The sequence below is a fragment of the Camelus ferus genome, chromosome 15 (assembly GCF_009834535.1).
Source record: "Camelus ferus isolate YT-003-E chromosome 15, BCGSAC_Cfer_1.0, whole genome shotgun sequence".
NCBI lineage: Eukaryota > Metazoa > Chordata > Mammalia > Artiodactyla > Camelidae > Camelus > Camelus ferus.
The window spans coordinates 33,253,852-33,270,893 of NC_045710.1; the positions used below are offsets into that span (position 1 = coordinate 33,253,852).

The 17,042-nt window shown below is 51.2% G+C and overlaps 1 protein-coding gene across 1 annotated transcript in view; it reads left to right on the forward strand.

Moving 5' to 3' along the window:
* EPAS1 (endothelial PAS domain protein 1) overlaps positions 1-17,042 on the forward strand; it is an 83,555-nt gene that overhangs the window by 62,786 nt on the left and 3,727 nt on the right. Inside the window, exons 7-15 of the mRNA XM_032497440.1 lie at positions 5,637-5,743; positions 9,426-9,573; positions 10,215-10,429; positions 11,466-11,653; positions 12,168-12,278; positions 13,572-14,062; positions 15,008-15,143; positions 15,290-15,407; positions 15,635-15,808. Of these exons, the coding sequence (XP_032353331.1) occupies positions 5,637-5,743; positions 9,426-9,573; positions 10,215-10,429; positions 11,466-11,653; positions 12,168-12,278; positions 13,572-14,062; positions 15,008-15,143; positions 15,290-15,407; positions 15,635-15,808 (1,688 nt within the window). The remainder of the gene's footprint in view (positions 1-5,636; positions 5,744-9,425; positions 9,574-10,214; positions 10,430-11,465; positions 11,654-12,167; positions 12,279-13,571; positions 14,063-15,007; positions 15,144-15,289; positions 15,408-15,634; positions 15,809-17,042) is intronic.

Genomic DNA, 17,042 nt, shown 5'->3' on the forward strand with positions numbered 1-17,042 from the left:
CATGCCCTGTATTAATTATCTGAAAACATAGTAAATAGTTTACGAAGTGAATTCAATAACAATTTATACATCATTTCCATTTATGTGTATATAGAGCCGACTGCTCTGGTTAGGGGGAGTAAAGTTGAGAAGCAAGGTTAAAGAAGACCCTGATTTTCAGGGTAGTGGGTGAGCTCATGCCCATTGATGACTCATGCAGAGGCGTTATACTCTGTTTCCTAAATTAATGAGCTGTTAGTTATTGAGCGGCTGCTATGTATCTGACCTGGTGCCAGAGACTGCGTATATCAAGGAAGTAAAGGAGATGATCCCTGATCTCCAAGGGTCTGGATTTTGAGACATGAGCAACTTAATAAAACCAAGGTGGATGGTACAAATAGAACATTCATTCACCCAGAAGGAAGACAAAAGTTGTTCCCAAGTCATTGAACTTTTAAATACGGTGGTTCTTAAATTCACATGGAGGCGCCACCTAGTGGAGAAAGAGGATAACTGAAAAAAGCCAAGACATCAAAAAGTGGGTCAAACTCTATAATGTTCATAAGCCCACTGCACAGTTTGTCCGTTTTATGAGTTCTCTTGTATCTTAGAAAGTAATTATGAAAGTGTGTTTTGTGGATAAGAGCAGTGTCACTGAGGGAAAGTATCAAGGTTGCAATAAAAATTTCAAATTAACAAAGAGCATTGTGTAATTTTTACAGATAAAGAATCTGAGGGCAGCCCCGATTTGTCATTGGATTAAGGCAATTTAGGGTGTAATAATGTCAGGAGTTATGGTTTTTAATAAGTTGAGATGCCTACATTGTAAATTCTGTGGATCAAATTTCTGATGAATTCTTTTTATACAAAGTTGGCAATAATAATGATGATAAAAGTGAGGGGGGGATAGCTGAGGATCACAGAGAGAATGTCAGCAAAATTAGAAAGAGCCATGGGCTGTAACACACACACATCAAAACACCTGGAAGGCAACAGTGTTAAACTCTGAGAAGAAAATAGGTTGACTTCAGACAAATAGTAAAAGATTATGTACTTTCGTTGCATATTGAGATACATTTAACAAAGTATTTTACTTTTTGAATAGAATAGGGGGCATCTTCAGGGTGATCCTTCAGATTAATATACATAGTTTTTAGTTCCATATTTAGTCTATTCTAAATATTTCTGCAGACATAACACAGTAGTCTTTCTCCACCTATCTTGTGTAAGAGAGTATAGTGTGTTTCTTTAAATCCCAGAGTTAGAAGCAACTTCAGATGCCGTCCTGGTGCATCTGTGTCTCCTCCAGACAATAATGTTCTGAAATCAGCCATAACAAAGTTTGGGCATATGTATGAGAACTGCTCATAAGTGAGCCGGTCTAATCTAATCTGCTCAGAATACGCCTCGGAAGAGGCAGCTCTACAAATGCTCTTTGGAATTTATTTCAAAGTTTAATAGACCTCATGTTTCAAAAATTATCCTTCTACATGATCTGCTTCTCTCTTGCTACAATTCACAGCGAATTTCCCCTTGCTGCTTGCGGGTTTCAAGGTGATGAAAGGCAGCTGTGGCATTTGGTGGCACGAGGGTCGGTCCAGGATTAAGCCAGGGCTACCCTCCTGGGTATAAATTCACCCACCTGAAACACAGTGCACCAACAGGCGGGAAGTTCATTATCCATTAACTACAGAGCTGGTTGTGTAGATCTCACTTAACCCTGTGCTGTGTGAGGAAAACACAAGGCAAAAGTATTATTGTTTAAAGCAAACAAAATCTGGATAGAAATACATTAAAACAAAAGGCATTGAAATCTGAGCTAGTGAACAGTCTGGGTGTTAGTAAGGAAGTGCAAAGCTTATAAGCACATACAGAAACCAAATGAGGTAAGTCAGATGTCCCCTCGTAGAGGCTGTTGCCAGAAGGGCAGGAGGAAAGTAAGCAGACTTTAACCCAAGGATGGTTTTATTAGCAAATGAGTTCTTTGGAAACCGAATAGGTGGTTATGAAGTACTTAAAACTTTCATCCTCTCACATGGTTGAAATGCTCTCTAACCATCTTGTTTACACAGTTAATTTACCAAGCAAGTCCTGTACTCGTGCAGGGAACGGGGGAGAACCTGCAGCCAGACCTTGTTTGAGGGGGGCAGTGGTGTGCGAGCTCGGGGAGCTTGCTGCGTCACCCCGCGGAGGCGCCAGCTCAGGTCTGCCCCGCGTTTCTTCTGCCTCTTGAGGCCACACTGCCTCTGCCGTCGGGAGGGTAACGTTCTTCCGAGCGCTCAGCCACAGGGACTCCACGTCGAAAAGAGCCTCTGGACATTTTTAAGGGTAAAGTGCAGGGGAAGAGCAATGAGTAGCTGTCATTTTATGTAGTGAAGCTGCTCTCACCGTTCAGCCGGAGTATTTCCTTGGGACAACACTAACTTCAGAATTTAACCACCTTTTTTTCTCCTCTACGTTTCCTAGTTTCTTTTTTTCCTTCTTCCTCTGCCTTCTGCGGCTTCCCTGTCTGTGTCTCCATCATTCTCCTCACCTCATCCTTGCTCTGGTTCTTATTATTTAAAAGGGACCTCTGTTCTTCTCATTCCTGAAGTTGGGTGAGTTCAGCCCTTTGACATTTCCCTCTTCTCTGCAAACAGAACAGCCCTACTGAGTTGACTTTTGAAATTTATGGGTGACCCCAAACCGATTTTTTTTCTCCTCCAGAGAGTCAGGGGCCCTTAATTAGAAAGAAAGAAAAAAAAAATGGTTCCCCCGCCCTGGTGGAGAGAGCAAATGAAACCGTGTTATCACAGCCCAGCCCCGGGGCCTCTGGGACCGCGGGAAACGAGCGGGCGGCCCTCGTGTGCTGTGCTGGGTGACCCGGTAAACAAGCGGGTTCGTTACCCTCCCCAGTGGCGTCGGCGCGCCTGCAGACGGAGGGGAATGACCATCAGCTTTGAGCTGGGGTTTCCTGGTTTTGTAACGTCTGACTGCTTGAACGTTCTTCAATTGTGTTTGGGGTATGCGTGTTTCCCAGTTTTTATAGTCGTCTGTTTAAAGGAACGAAGGAGGAGACATTAAATATTTATTTTAGTTGACAAGATAGATGAAGGCTGTTACTGGGAAGAGAGCTGGCAATTCCGAAATTGAGATTTTGTTTGTCTGCTTCCAAAACATGCCCATTGTGTGCCTTTGAATGGATGGTACATTATTTAGATGAAAAAATACTGTATTTGAGGCTGGTTATAATAAACATTTACTTGAACATTTTGAAGATTCTAATCTTGAAAGAAAATATAATCTCTTCAGGGAGTAGCATCAAATCTTTCCCAGGATAGCTTCATTTTTGAGGGTCTCTAGAAAATTCTAGATCTAGTCCAGGAACAGAAGTCGGTTATCTGGTAAATCGGTGAGTCTGTAAATGGCCAGCCCATTGTCAGCAGGGCCCACGGGTGCAGTTCTGAGTTCAGGGCTGAGCTGAGAGGCATCGGACCCCTGTGGAAAGGAAGGCTGGCCGAGGGCAGCCGGGTGCCATCCCTGGAGCCGGGCTGCCGAGGAGCACGTGTTGTTGACGAGCTCAGAGACCTCCGTGCTCAGGGCCAGCTGACAGGACAGGGCCTCCCCATCTGAGTCTAGCTGGCTGGCGCAGGTGAGCTGCTGGAGTCTTGTGCAGAAATATCTCCACGGGGCTGAACCAGCTGAGACCTGAGCTTGTCAGCTCTGCTCTGTTGCCCCTTGTTTGACAAAGGCTTTAACCCCCAGGTCTTCCCAGGCGAACTTGTCTCTCCTCTGCCCATGTCAACACCAGACACGCCTTACAGAACGGAGAGGGGACGATGGCCTGAACCTCATGGGGGCTAGGGGAGGCTGGGCGTGGGCACCGGCCTGCACTGAGTCAGGTGACCGTGGTGGAGGAGAAGAAGTGGATCACGAGGGCCCAGGTCCCTTAGCAGCGCTGGGGTCGACAGGGCTCTGATTGTACCTGGGGCCACAAAAGAAAACCAACCCACTGGTCAGCTACTCCAGTATTTACTGAGCACCTGTTGTAGCAGAGGCTGAAGGGGGCCCTGAGTTCAAGGGTCAGCAGCCTAGAATGTGGAGAGACGAATACGTGATTCCTTGAGACGCTGTGTTCGCCTGTTAGGACTTGATGAGAAGGGGGACTTGGAGAGAGCTCTGCGGCAAGTGTGGATTTGCAGGTGGTGATGGGGGGAGCCGCAAAAGGAGGGGTCCAGCAGGGTGGAGGGTCCACGACTGGTTGGCAGTCATTCGCAGATCAGACTGCTTGGAAGACAGAGACAAGATTCTGGGGGACTTGGAGGTTATATCGAGTTTACTTATTCTGGATGCAGTTGGTGATAGGTGAGCTGTAGGTGCTTGCGGAGAGGAGTGACAGAATGGAAGTGATGTTTTAGGATGATTTAGTTTGACCCGTGTAGAGCCCGTCTGGAGGAGGAGAGGGGAGAGGGAGTAGGGGCCACCGCTTCTCCTTTCTCCCCACATGCTTTATCTGCAACGTGGATAAATGACGGCCGTGCCCCGAGAGTCGTGCATTCCAAAATAGAGCTTGTAACGATGAGACTATAGCATCACTTCTAACTTGCGGCCCACTAAGTAAACAAGACAATGAGCCCGTTAGAAAAAGTGTATGAGAGAACAAAGATGAGAAAATGATATTTATGTGTGATGTGGGAAAGTGGCTAATCTGGTGGTTCTGGGGCAGGGCTTTGTTTTAATGACTCCAGCACAGAGCAGAGGGTCCTCAGACAGTGAAGGGATTCTGCACTAGACCTGCCTTTCTCGGTCCACTTCCCATCAAAACCAGACACCTCACAGGGGATAGTCAAGGCCTGTCATTTCAGAGCTGCCTGTTTATCAGAGTGTAATGAAGAGGCACACTTTTCTATGACTGTGATTCTTTGTTCTTCTTGGCACCTCCTGCCCTCCCTCCTTTCCTTGAGATGGGGAGGGACAAAGAGGAGAACCCACCAAGGCAAACCTGATGTCTAAGAGGCATCTGAGGTCACCAGGCAGGACCTGAGGGGTGAAGGTTTAAGCACAGACGGGGCTCTGTCTGCCTGGGTTGCTCCTTGCTCCATGATTCTCTCCCTCTCCCTCTCCCTCTCTCTCTCTCACACACACACACACACACACACACACACACACACACACACACGCCATCTCCATGCTTTTCCCCACTTGGGGCCACATCATTTTCGCTCACCCTCTACTAGAATAAGCGTGACCTAGTAGTTAGGAGGTTCCTGTTCTCATTCTTGCTCTGTCCCTGGACACTTGTATGGACATCAAGAAAACTGCCCTCCCTGCACCTCTATTCCCTTGCCTGCAAAAAAACATGGTTGGGGGTGTGTGCGCGCCCCTTCCAATGGCCACTGGAGAGTAGGCGCATGTGTCTGTTGGGGTAGGGTAGGGACTCCCTGCTTAGGTGCTTTTCCTCTCTCCCCAAACACAACTTTAGGAAAAGTGGAAGTTCAGTAGATGCATAGTTGTAGGTTGAGAATCACAGTTTTGTTTTTTGCTTGGATGAATGGTACAATTGGGAAATTTGGAGTGTGTTCCTCTGAATGTATGTATTGGAATTACCTTCTGGATTTAACTCCTTGAGTCTCTGCTCACATTCACATGGTCTCTCTTCCCCCTTGCTTTTTTTTTAGAATCACAGAACTGGTTGGTTACCACCCTGAAGAGCTGCTCGGCCGTTCAGCCTACGAGTTCTACCATGCACTGGACTCAGAGAACATGACCAAAAGTCACCAGAACTGTAAGTTCCAGGAGTGCCCCAGGTGGCTTCCTTGTGTCTGTGGAATCTGACCTTGAGTGGTGTCGACTGGTGGGGAAGGAGAAGACAGGGTCACTTCCTTCACAGAGCCACCCTCTCGTGCAGTGGCCAAGACTCATGGCCTCAGGATAGTTAGAGAACCAAGGCTGCCACCAGCCTGTACGACACATTCATGCAGATTAGGAAAAGGGCCCCTCTCTCTGAGGGACAGGCACACCAAGGAGTACAGCTGGAGAGTGCAAGGTGGGCTGAATCTCAGTCTCCACTTAGCGCCTCCACTCAGCACCCTTGTGCAGTTAGCAGTCTGCACGACCTTCTGCAATAGCCCCCTAGAGTGTAATACAAGACAGCGTGTAATCCCAGCCTTCAGAGAAGAAGAGCGCTGGGAGAAGTCAGGAAAACAGAGAACAGGGCACGTTAAGGATGGAGGAGCATTGGGCTAACCAGAGGGGAAGGCTGTATGGTGCCGACTTGGAGGTGCTGAGGTCGGCCATGGCTCCCTGAGAGCTTGCTTGCTGGGGCAAGAGAATTCAGTTCGAGGAGGCTATCCGGGCAACCCAGTGATGGCATGTGGAAGCTGTGCCTTGCAGCTTGGAGGAAAACCTGAATTATGAAGGGATTCTAGAACAGGGCTGCCCAATAGAACCTTCTGTGACGGAAACGTTCTACATCTGCATATTCCATATGTGACCTCTGCTGTATCTGAAATATGTCTAGTGCAACTGAGAAACTGAATTTTTTAAAATTTAATTTTAATTATATTTAAGTAGCCACACTTGGGTAGTGGCTACCATACTGGACAGGGCAGTTCTAATGCATTCGGTTGGCCATGTTCCCAATTAAGGCGTCCCATTTGGAGGTGATCCAGGACGGTTTTCCTGATTCCATACAGCCCATTAACGTGCAGGGACTCTAGGTCTGTAACCCTGTGCTTCACCCTCTGGGGGAAACAGAAATTGATAGGATTGATCCCTGTCCTTAGGGTTCTCGTTCCTGGGGGGGGAGAGGGGTGCAGTGGGCTGTGGGACCGAAGTGACTCGTACCTTCAGTCTCCAGTGTAGTGTTTGGAACAGTACAGGTACTAAATGAACGATAGACTCCAGGGGAAATATATATATATATTTGGGGAAGAATGCTTCAAAATAACTGCCCTCAGTGCAGATGGAGGTGCTGAGAGGATTACAGAAGGGTCTAAAACGGGTGAGTCTGAGAAGATTCCCGGTGGCCTTGCTGGTCTTGGGCTCCTGGGTACATTGTGTCTTGGAGCGGCAGTGGGGAGATGGGGGCGCAGCTCCGGGCCCACTGTTCTGAGTGCGTCCGTCTGTCTCAGGGTTGGGACAGCTGTAGTCATAGCAGCTAGCAGATGAGCAGTCCATAAACTGTCCAGAAGCAGAGTTAACCTCTTGAGGAGTGAGATCTTCCCTTTCCAGTTGCTTCTTCCTCATGGCTTTTGGGTTTGACCTGACAGTGCAATAGGGCCCCTTATGATATCTTAGAGAAGTTTCCCACTGTTCTCTCTGGCAAAAAAGAAAAACAAACAGCCCAGATTGAGCCCCATTCTGGGACCCAGGAATGGAGGAGGGAGGTGGAGGTGCTTTCCTGTGCCCGTGGCTGTGACTCAGCCTTAGGCTGCCCCAGTTTTGAAATCGTAGGATGGATTCCGCATGCTTTTCTGGTCCATGGCCATTCCTGCTCCCAAGGTCATCCTGAGACTGGGACTCAGGGACCTGGCTCTGGCCCAGGTGGCTCACTGATTCCTCTGTGCCTGGCTTCCTGGGGCTGCCCTCCTCTGGATGTAAAACTGGGGAAAAGCCCAGCCTTCCTTCTCAGCCGAGGGTGAGTCAAAGTAGGGGAGAATAGTAAAAATTTCTGGGAATTTTTGCAGGACAGTATTGTACTTTATCTTCTGGGGTGGGAAAGTGGAAGAAATTACTGTCAGAGAACAAAAATGATGATGACGTCTCACTAGGCACAGGAAAAGGATTTTTTTTTTCTACTTCTCTTAAAAAATCTTTGATCCTTAAAAAAAAGAGCTGGGTTAAAAAATTGTCACAGTTTTCTGCTGAATCCAGGGAAAATGTGCTTTTTATTGAATCCATATATTTCAGCATTAGGCACACTTTAAGGTAATTCACAAACCAAACAGAAATCACAAGTTTCCTTCTTCCCCGATGGAGCCAAGTTAAGCAGCTCTGAGCTCGGAGGTCTGTACCCAGCCAGCCCAAGTCCAGCAACGGGAAATCTGCATGGGCTGGAAAGTGGGTTAATGCCAGCTAAACAGAAGCATCTATTTCTGTCTCTCTTTTTCTCTCCATCTCAGTCTTTCTCTTTCTGTCTCTTTGTCTCTCTCCCCCCTCCCTCCCTTCTCTCCCCCACTCTTCTCTCCCCCCTCCCTCCCTCTCTCTCACTCGGTCTCTGGAGGTAAACTTACAGCACAGATCCACACTCATGCCCTGGAGTAACTGGAGGCCCAGGCTTGAGGCTGGCCCAAGTTTACACACGTGTCCCAAATTTATGCACGTATGTGCGTCTTACCCTGTGAAGGTTTACCATTGAAATTACTGGGGAAGCTCAGTCCTCAAACCCGATTTAGAGATAGTTGAAAGCCATCATTTCCAAATGGCCTAGTAATTTATACATTGTTACCCTCAGAGGGTAAGGGTTTGGGGGAAGGGGGGTTGGTTTCTCTTTGTTGTGTGAGGACATTATGTGCTCTTAGGAAAACAAGATTAAAGGCCATAAAAAGCCTATCTACCAAGTAGCAGGCCCCGCACCAAGGCTGGCATTAATAAGCAGATGATTGGAAAGCTGGCGTAATTATGTTCTACTGACAGCAGGCCCTTGCCTGCAGTCACTAGAAATGCAGTTAAAATCTTTGCTCATTGCACAGTGTAATCAAAAAGAATAAGAGCCTTGAATTTTGTCTGCATTAAGAACAGTCTAAATAAGTTAACTACGGCACTTGAAATTGTGCAAGAATCACTGCACTGCAGTAAAGGAGCCTCAGTGGGGCAGATAAAGGGAGATCAGGAGCAGAGTTATTTCTCCAGGCTGAGAGGTCCGTGATGGTTTAGGATGGCAGCAACAGCCAGTATATCTTCCCAGGGAAGTGTCGCTCAGGGGGAAGGTGGTAGAAGAGCACTGAACCAGGAGCCACAAGACTGTCACATGGCCCTGACTGTAGTCCCGTGTGATGCAGAGCAGGCCATAATCCCCCTGGCCTTATTAGTTCCCTCACGTCAGAAGATGGTATCTATCCACTGTACAGCACAGGATTTTGTTAAAAAGATGAGACGGCAATGATACAACCACTTGGAAATAACTTGGCAGCTTCTTGGAAAGGAAACATACACTTACCCTATGACTTGGCATTGTACCCCTAGCGGCCCCCACAGTGTATGTCCCTACAAAGATTTGTACACAAAAATTTACAGCACCTTTACTCTGACAGCTGAGGGCCAGTCATTTAACCCTCTGGACCACTTTCCCATGTTTAACATGAAGAGTTGGGTGAGATGATCTGTAAGCTCCCCTCCAGTTCACTCTCCCTGGGCCTCAATGTCGGGCACCCAGTCCCATCCATTTCCTCGCAGACTGCCTTCCCCCTGGGGTCTCGCTCCCCCACCTCCCCTGTGGACTTCAGGCTTCTCATCTCCTCCCCTAGTGTGCACCAAGGGTCAGGTGGTGAGTGGCCAGTACCGGATGCTTGCAAAGCATGGGGGCTATGTATGGCTGGAGACACAGGGGACGGTCATCTACAACCCTCGCAACCTGCAGCCCCAGTGCATTATGTGCGTGAACTACGTCCTGAGGTGAGTGTGCAAGGGCCAGGGGCTGGGGGTGCAGGGTGCCTGAGCTGGGGAGGGTGCCAGACTGAGAATGCAGGCCCAGGAGCATTGAACCGCCTAGAAGCCGGGCACCACAGCTGCGAGCTCTCAGCAGTGCTAATCCTTGGGACCCAAGGGACTCCCATGGATGTCCCAGGAACAGTGGAACACTGGGATTTCCTCTTTAGACGTTTTTCCTACCCCTTCCCCATTGTCTGTCATCTCTGTCATGCCTCTGACCCACCTGGGGAGGCAGGTAGAACACAGTCACCACCTACTTTTTTCTGAATGGGGACCACGGGCAGAGAATCGCTTGTGCTTTCTGGGAGAAGGTGTAACACGTTCCCTCCACGGCACCTGGGAAGAAAGCTAGAGAAAGGCATTGTGGGGTGAAGCAAACGAAAACAAAGGCCTTCAAGTCTCTTGCTCCCCATGCAGCCACGTACAATATTAAAACAGCATCTAAGACAGACGTTCTCGTAGGGCACTCTTTACAAAATGCCGACAGAGTGTCCATACCCACGTTTCTGTCTGGGAGGCTTAGCTCTCAGGGCTTCCATGGGTCTGGGGAGCAAAAGGATTTTGCTGGAAACTGGAAGGTCTGAAGCACCCTCTTATTCCACCAGTGAGATTGAGAAGAATGACGTGGTGTTCTCCATGGACCAGACGGAGTCCCCGTTCAAGTCGCACCTGATGGCCATGGACAGCATCTTTGACAACAGTGGCAAGGTGCCTGTGTCTGAGAAGAGCAGCTTCCTGTTCAGCAAGCTGAAGGAAGAGCCCGAGGAGCTGGCCCAGCTGGCCCCCATGGCCGGAGATGCCATCATTTCTCTGGATTTCGGTGGGTGCTTCTTAGCTGAGCCGGGGCCCCTCAGATCCTCTTGGGTGGGGGATGCCTCCCTGGACACAGCTTTTCCTTAATCAGAGCTACCCTGTGCAGCCCCTGCGTCTTGCTTATCATCTCTTAGTCACCAGCCCCTGTGCTGGGCACATGCACTTACCCTGGTTTAAGACTGTCCTATTTCTGATCTTATAAAGCACTGAGCCAGGTAGAGCTCCAGAGAACTCCCTCCTGAGGGGCTGGTTCTCTACAGCAGGCAGAGGGAGCCTGAGACAAGAGAGTGGGTCAGTGAGGGATGTGCTCCGAGGCCACTGGCACGTTTTCACAGAGAGGACAGATCTCCACCTGGGCCTTGAAGGACAGATTGGTTATTTAGGCAGAGGGCTGGGTCGATATGTTGGGAGGAAAGATTTAGACCCAGGAGTAAGCCCTTACATGCACTCCTTTATAGCTTTGCCTGCCCCTTGGAGGTGAGAGTCCTTTCGGCCCCACCTCCGTGCTAGCAGCACCCTTGATGTATACCTGGGGAGCCCCTCTCCCACACTGCGACCCACCATCACCCCCAGCCCGGCTGTGGCCACGTGAGGAATAGCTGTACCTCCCTGTGCTGGCTCTGGAGTGTCTCAGCCCTGTTCAGTGTGTTCTTAAGAAGGTGGGTGAGTCGTGACTCCAGAGAATCAATCACAAAGAGACAGAGAGCCTGGGAGCTTCCCTGTTTTGTGCAGTAATGAGGCAAACTGCCCAGTTCTCATAACCGCCTCCCCTACATTCTAGCCTGCCTTTCAAGGAGGAGCAGATCCTAATGTATTTAATCTCTAAAAACTAAAGGCCCAGGTACTGTTCCCTGTGAAGCAAAGCTGGAGACTGACTCACACCCCCGCTGAAGGCCCTCTGGTCCAGCTCAGCCCAGAGCACCGGGCCCCAGGCCTGCTCCAGCCCCTTTCAGGATTTCTTATATATCTGTTGGGCTTTCTCTGTCCCGGGGCTGAGCCCAGTGGCTGTGGGTGTTAACCGAGCCAGGTGCTTGTCTCCACAGGGAGCCCGAACTTTGAGGAGTCCTCAGCCTACGGCAAGGCCATCCCGCCCCCCGGCCAGCAGTGGGCTGGAGGGTTGAGGAGCCATGGCGCCCACAGCGAGGCCAGGAGCCTGCCTGCCTTCACCGTGCCCCAGGCAGCCGCCCCGGGGAGTACCACCCCCAGTGCCACCAGCAGCAGCTGCTCCACGGTGAGCACCCCTTGGGTTGAGGCCATGGAGAGGGCGGGCCCCTCCCTCTGGCTGCTGCAGGATGGCTGAGTAGACAGCCCAGACCGAGCTGCCGCCCTCCTCCTACTCATGTCATCCTGGAGCCCCGGAGCATGGCTGTGACACCTGCCAGGTGTTCCAGCTGCTGCTTGCTGTTGGTACCCAGCCCCACCCCACCTACGTGCTAAGGGCCTTGAAGACGGGTACTGAGTCGCACACAGCTCGGTGCAAGGCAGTAACCATCCTGCTTGGGGCATAGATACGTAGAGTTTGCTCCTCAAGACAGCCTCATTTAATGATGAGGAGACTGAGGGTCAAAGAAGTAGATGAACTGACCTAATTCACACAGCTCGTAGAGCACGGCCGCACTATGTGTTCTTGTTCGGTGGAACGGAGTTGAAGCTCTGGGTCCAGAAATGCATTTCTCCTTCCCCCTCGGGCTTCGGGGGAGAGAGTGCCAGAGCCTTGACTTTGCTTCTTCCTCCCTGGCCCCCAGCCCAGCAGCCCTGGAGACTATTACACGTCTCTGGATAATGATCTGAAGATTGAAGCGATTGAAAAGCTCTTTGCCATGGATACAGAGGCAAAGGACCAGTGCAGCACCCAGGTAGGTGGCCATGGAGAGAAGAGTGGGGTGGGTGCACTGTGCCTGGCAGCTGGCGGTGGTGAAGGCTCCCACCCGTTCTTGTAGCCTCGGCCCTTCGTGGCAAAGACCGGGGGGAATGCTGGGCCATGGTCCTTAGCCAGGTGAGGGCACAGGCAGTAGGAGCCTGTGAGCACCTGCTTCACCCACATCAAGTCCAGCTCTTTTGCTCTTACCTCTCAAGTTAGTCACGTCCTACTAACGCAGATCCCCTAGTGCACACAAAAACCACACCTGAGCCTTTTTTTAAGGAGCATACCCCAACTGTGTAAGACTTCTGTAAGCATAAGGAACAGTTACTCCCTTTACAAGCATATTCATCTTAGGCTTCTCTGAAATAACTTTTAAATGTATTTCAAAATGACATCTGATTGACAAATTTTTGTCTACACATAATTTTTCAGAAACACATTTCTAACGTGAAGCCAAATGTTCTTGCAAAAACTATGTAAAGAGGGCTAAGGGTGGGTGGACGGGTATGTGTTTCAGAAAGCCCAGAGGAAAATCATTAATCCCCGTTTGTCTTAATCTGGGTTATTCATCCAAATTTCCACCTTGCCTCTCAGTTTGATTGTTATTGTGCAACACTCCCTGTCTCACTCTCTTCTCTGCACTACGAGATCCATTATGTAGCGCTTGATCGAGCTGCATCCCCCCAGGGAGGGTTGAAACGTTCTGTGTCTGCTTGTGTGTATTTCCCGTGGTGCCCATCGCGATACTGGGAACCTAAGGGGCCTCTCCGAGTCCTTGTGGATTAGAATGAAGGGCCCTCTACCACTGGGGCCATGGTTATTCTAGAAGCAGTCCACAGGTCCACCCCGGGCACCTGCTGTGTGCTGGAGAGGAGGACAAAGGTGCCCTTGGCTCCCCAGGGGCCAGAGTAGGCAGGGACGGCTTGCTGGAAGAGGTAGGCTTGCCCAGGCTGTGGGAGCAAAGGTGAGGTTTGTGAGGTTTGGACAAGGAGAGAGGGCTGGGCTGGAGTGGTGGTGACAAGATGACCGAGTGGAGCGTGGAGATTTGGGCACAGGCTGAGGAAGGGAGGAAAGCCACCGGCAGGCTGGTGGCGCACGCAGGAACGCTTCTGAGGTGTCTGCTGCTGGGCTTTAGGGAACCAGTAAAGGCAGCAGCACTGCCAGGCTGTAGCGGGAGGAATGGCTCTGGCAGGGGCTGGGAGGGACGGGGGCTAAGGTGGAACAGTATCCCTGAAGCAGCTCCAATTACTTGAGTGCCTTGCCTGTGCTGTGTGTGTCTCCTCAGACGGACTTCAATGAGCTGGACCTAGAGACACTAGCCCCCTACATCCCCATGGACGGGGAGGACTTCCAGCTCAGTCCCATCTGCCCAGAGGAGAGTCTCCTGCCGGAGAACCCCCAGTCCACCCCGCAGCACTGCTTCAGTGCAATGACAAACATCTTTCAGCCACTGGCCCCCACGGCATCTCCCAGCCCCTTCCTCCTGGACAAGTACCTGCAGCAGGTGGAAAGCAAGAAGCCAGAGCCCGCGCAGCGGCCCGTGTCCTTCATCTTCTTTGACGGTGGGAGCAAGGGGGCCCTGCCGCCCTGCTGTGGCCAGACCTGCACCCCTCTCTCCTCCATGGGGGGCAGATCCAACACTCAGTGGCCCCCTGATCCACCGTTACATTTTGGGCCCACGAAGTGGCCTGTTGAAGACCAGCACGCCGAGCCCCTGGGGGCATCGCCGTTGACGCCCCCCATCACTGCGCCCCGTATCTCCATGTTCAAGAAGAAGTGAGTGGCAGACACGCTTGGCTGCTTCAGCAAAGGCTGTGCTCAACAGGGAGGGGCAAACAGGTGCCCGCTGCGGGGAAGTCAGGGCCCCGCCCCATCAGGGGTCTGCTACTCCGAGCCCTTCTCTGAAGTCCCAGAGCTGGGGCTGTGGGGGAACCGCCCCAAGATGTGTGAGGACTCAAGTGGGACACAGTTTTATCAGGGTTGGAGGGGACCAAGAGGGGACCGAGGATAGGGAAAATGAGAGAATTGGCTTCTTCAGGCCTTGAACACCAATGCCCCTCTCTCCTGACCCCCCCTCAGAGCACCTTTCTCATCCAGGGTTCATTACCTGAGCTGTAGGACACACAAAAAAATGGAGTGACGGTTCTCTCAGGGAACCCTGGTTGAGAACAGTGAAAAGGTGCCCATGCCTTCCCCCACCTTCAGCTGCCCCGTGCTCAGCACCGCCCTCCCCATCCTGCCTTCTCCCAGCTCCTCCCAGTCTCCCCCAGTAAGCCCCGTTCTAACTGCTGGGAGCTTTCTGGGCTGTTACACGGTTGGTATGGGACTTCCAGGTCCCAGGGCCTATTAGTTATGCTTCTCTGGGGCCCTTGCCTTTTACGGAGCAGCCCCCTGCTCCTCAGCGGGGGGCACTCCAGGGGAGACGGGGCAGAAGAAACCTGCTGCAAGAATGCTGAAACCCAGCTGGACAGTCTCAAAAGAGGCTAGGACTGCAGGCTGCCTGGGTACATACAACTGGGTGGGTGGGAGGTACAGGTGACTTGAACCATCATGAGGAAAAGAGGCAGCACCACAGCTCAGGGCCTCAAGCCCACCACCCCTCCTCTGACTCTGCCCTTGGGGTCTTAGAGCCACCACTGTCATAAGTGTTTGTTCTGGAAGGGCCCTCGGGGGCGCCCTGGGTGTGGGGCTCCAGGCCCCCTCACGTCTGCTCTCTCTCAGGCTTGGCAGGTCTGCAAAGGGCTTTGGGCCGCAGGGCCCAGACGTGATGAGCCCGGCCATGGTCGCCCTCTCCAACAAGCTGAAGCTGAAGCGACAGCTGGAGTATGAGGAGCAAGCCTTCCAGGATGGGAGAGAGGTGCGCCAGCTCGGGACAGCGCTGCATGGGTTCCCTCCATGGCCCCTGGGGCAGGAGGGAGGGGCTGCTCTGTGTCCACCCCTGCCCTACACAGCGTGAGGACTCGTGCTCCAGCCTCCCCCTCAACCCGTGCTTCCCACACCTAGGGGGACCCGCCGGGCAGCAGCCCCTCACATTTGCTGTGGAAAAGGATGAAGAGTCTCAGGGGCAGTGGGAACTGCCCTTTGATGCCAGACAAGCAGCTGAGTGCAAGCGTCCCTAACGGTGAGTGGCAGGTCTGGGATGCCGGGGCCCATCCTGGTTCCTCACTCCCTGCCTCACCTGCCCTTCCAAGCCTTATTGGAACAGGTGGTCTCTCTGCCCCGCCTTCCCCACACCCAGCTTCCCCTTTCTACTCTGGCTCAGAAGTCTCGGGCTCTAGTTCTGGTGGCTCTGAGCACCATGTGTGAACGGGGCTGCTCTCCCCTCACTCCCTGACGTTGGCCTTTCAGATGAGTTCATCCAAAGTCCCATGAGGGGCTTGGACCAACCTCTGAGACACTTACCGCCGCCACAGCCAACGTCTGTCGTGCGCCCTGGGGAGAACGCCAAGAGTGGGTTCTCCTCGCACTGTTACGCCCCCCAGTACCAGGACTACAGCCCAGCAGCAGCTCACAAGGTGTCAGGTGGGTGCACTCAGGAACTGGGGGCTGGTGTGGGGGAGGGGGGCCAGGAGATGGACATCACAAGGTGGCAGGTCTTGGCTCAGTGCCAGGATAAACTTGCTGCGTGAAAGGCAGCTGTCTTAAGAGGGGCGAGCCCTCCTTTCCCAGATGTTCTGTAGCAGGGGCTGGAAGGTCACATGGCACAGGGCTTTAGAAGGAACCCGCCAATGACCAGGTGACGTCCAGGGCTATTCCACCCTGATGGTCCCTGAGCTGACGTCTTTTACTCAGTTCTTCACATGATCACAATGCCTGATGCACTGACCTGCCAGGTGCCGAGCTGAGGAAGCACAGAGAGGACGTCCTCCTGGGAGGGTGGCCTGGAGAGTTCTGAGAGGACTAGCCCCCTGATTCCTGACTTCTATCCAGGGCTTCCGGAGTCTGTTAGAATCTGGTGAAACACAGGTGTTGTAATGAACAGGTTGCTTTTTAGCATTTAAACATAATTCGTGGTTTGGGTGAAACATCCCAGACCCCTGCCCTGAAAGAGAATGATTTCCTCAGCAATAGAGTTTGAGGCACTAAACAGCAATTTGCCTCAAAGTCCAGGCTTTACAGCTCATACAACTTAATAAGAAAAAAACAACCCAATCAAAAAATGGGCAAAAGACCTAAACAAGCAATTCTCCAAGGAAGACATACAAATGATCAATAGGCACATGAAAAAATGCCCAGTATCACCAATTATCAGAGAAATGCAAATCAAAACTACAATGAGGTATCACCTCACACCAGTCAGAATGGCCATCATTCAAAAATCCACAAATGACAAATGCTGGAGAGGCTGTGGAGAAAGGGGAACCCTCCTCTACAGCTGGTGGGAATGCAGTTTGGTGCAGCCACTGTGGAAAACAGTATGGAGGTTCCTCAAAAGACTAGGAATAGACTTACCGTATGACCCAGGAATTCCGCTCCTGGGCATATATCCAGAAGGAACCCTACTTCAGGATGACACCTGCACCCCAATGTTCATAGCAGCACTATTTACAATAGCCAAGTCATGGAAACAGCCTAAATGTCCATCAATGGATGACTGGATAAAGAAGATGTGGCATATTTATACAATGGAATACTACTCAGCCATAAAAACCGACAAGATAACGCCATTTGCAGCAACATGGATGCTCCTGGAGCATGTCATTCTAAGTGAAGTAAGCCAGAAAGAGAAAGAAAAATACCATATGAGATCGCTTAC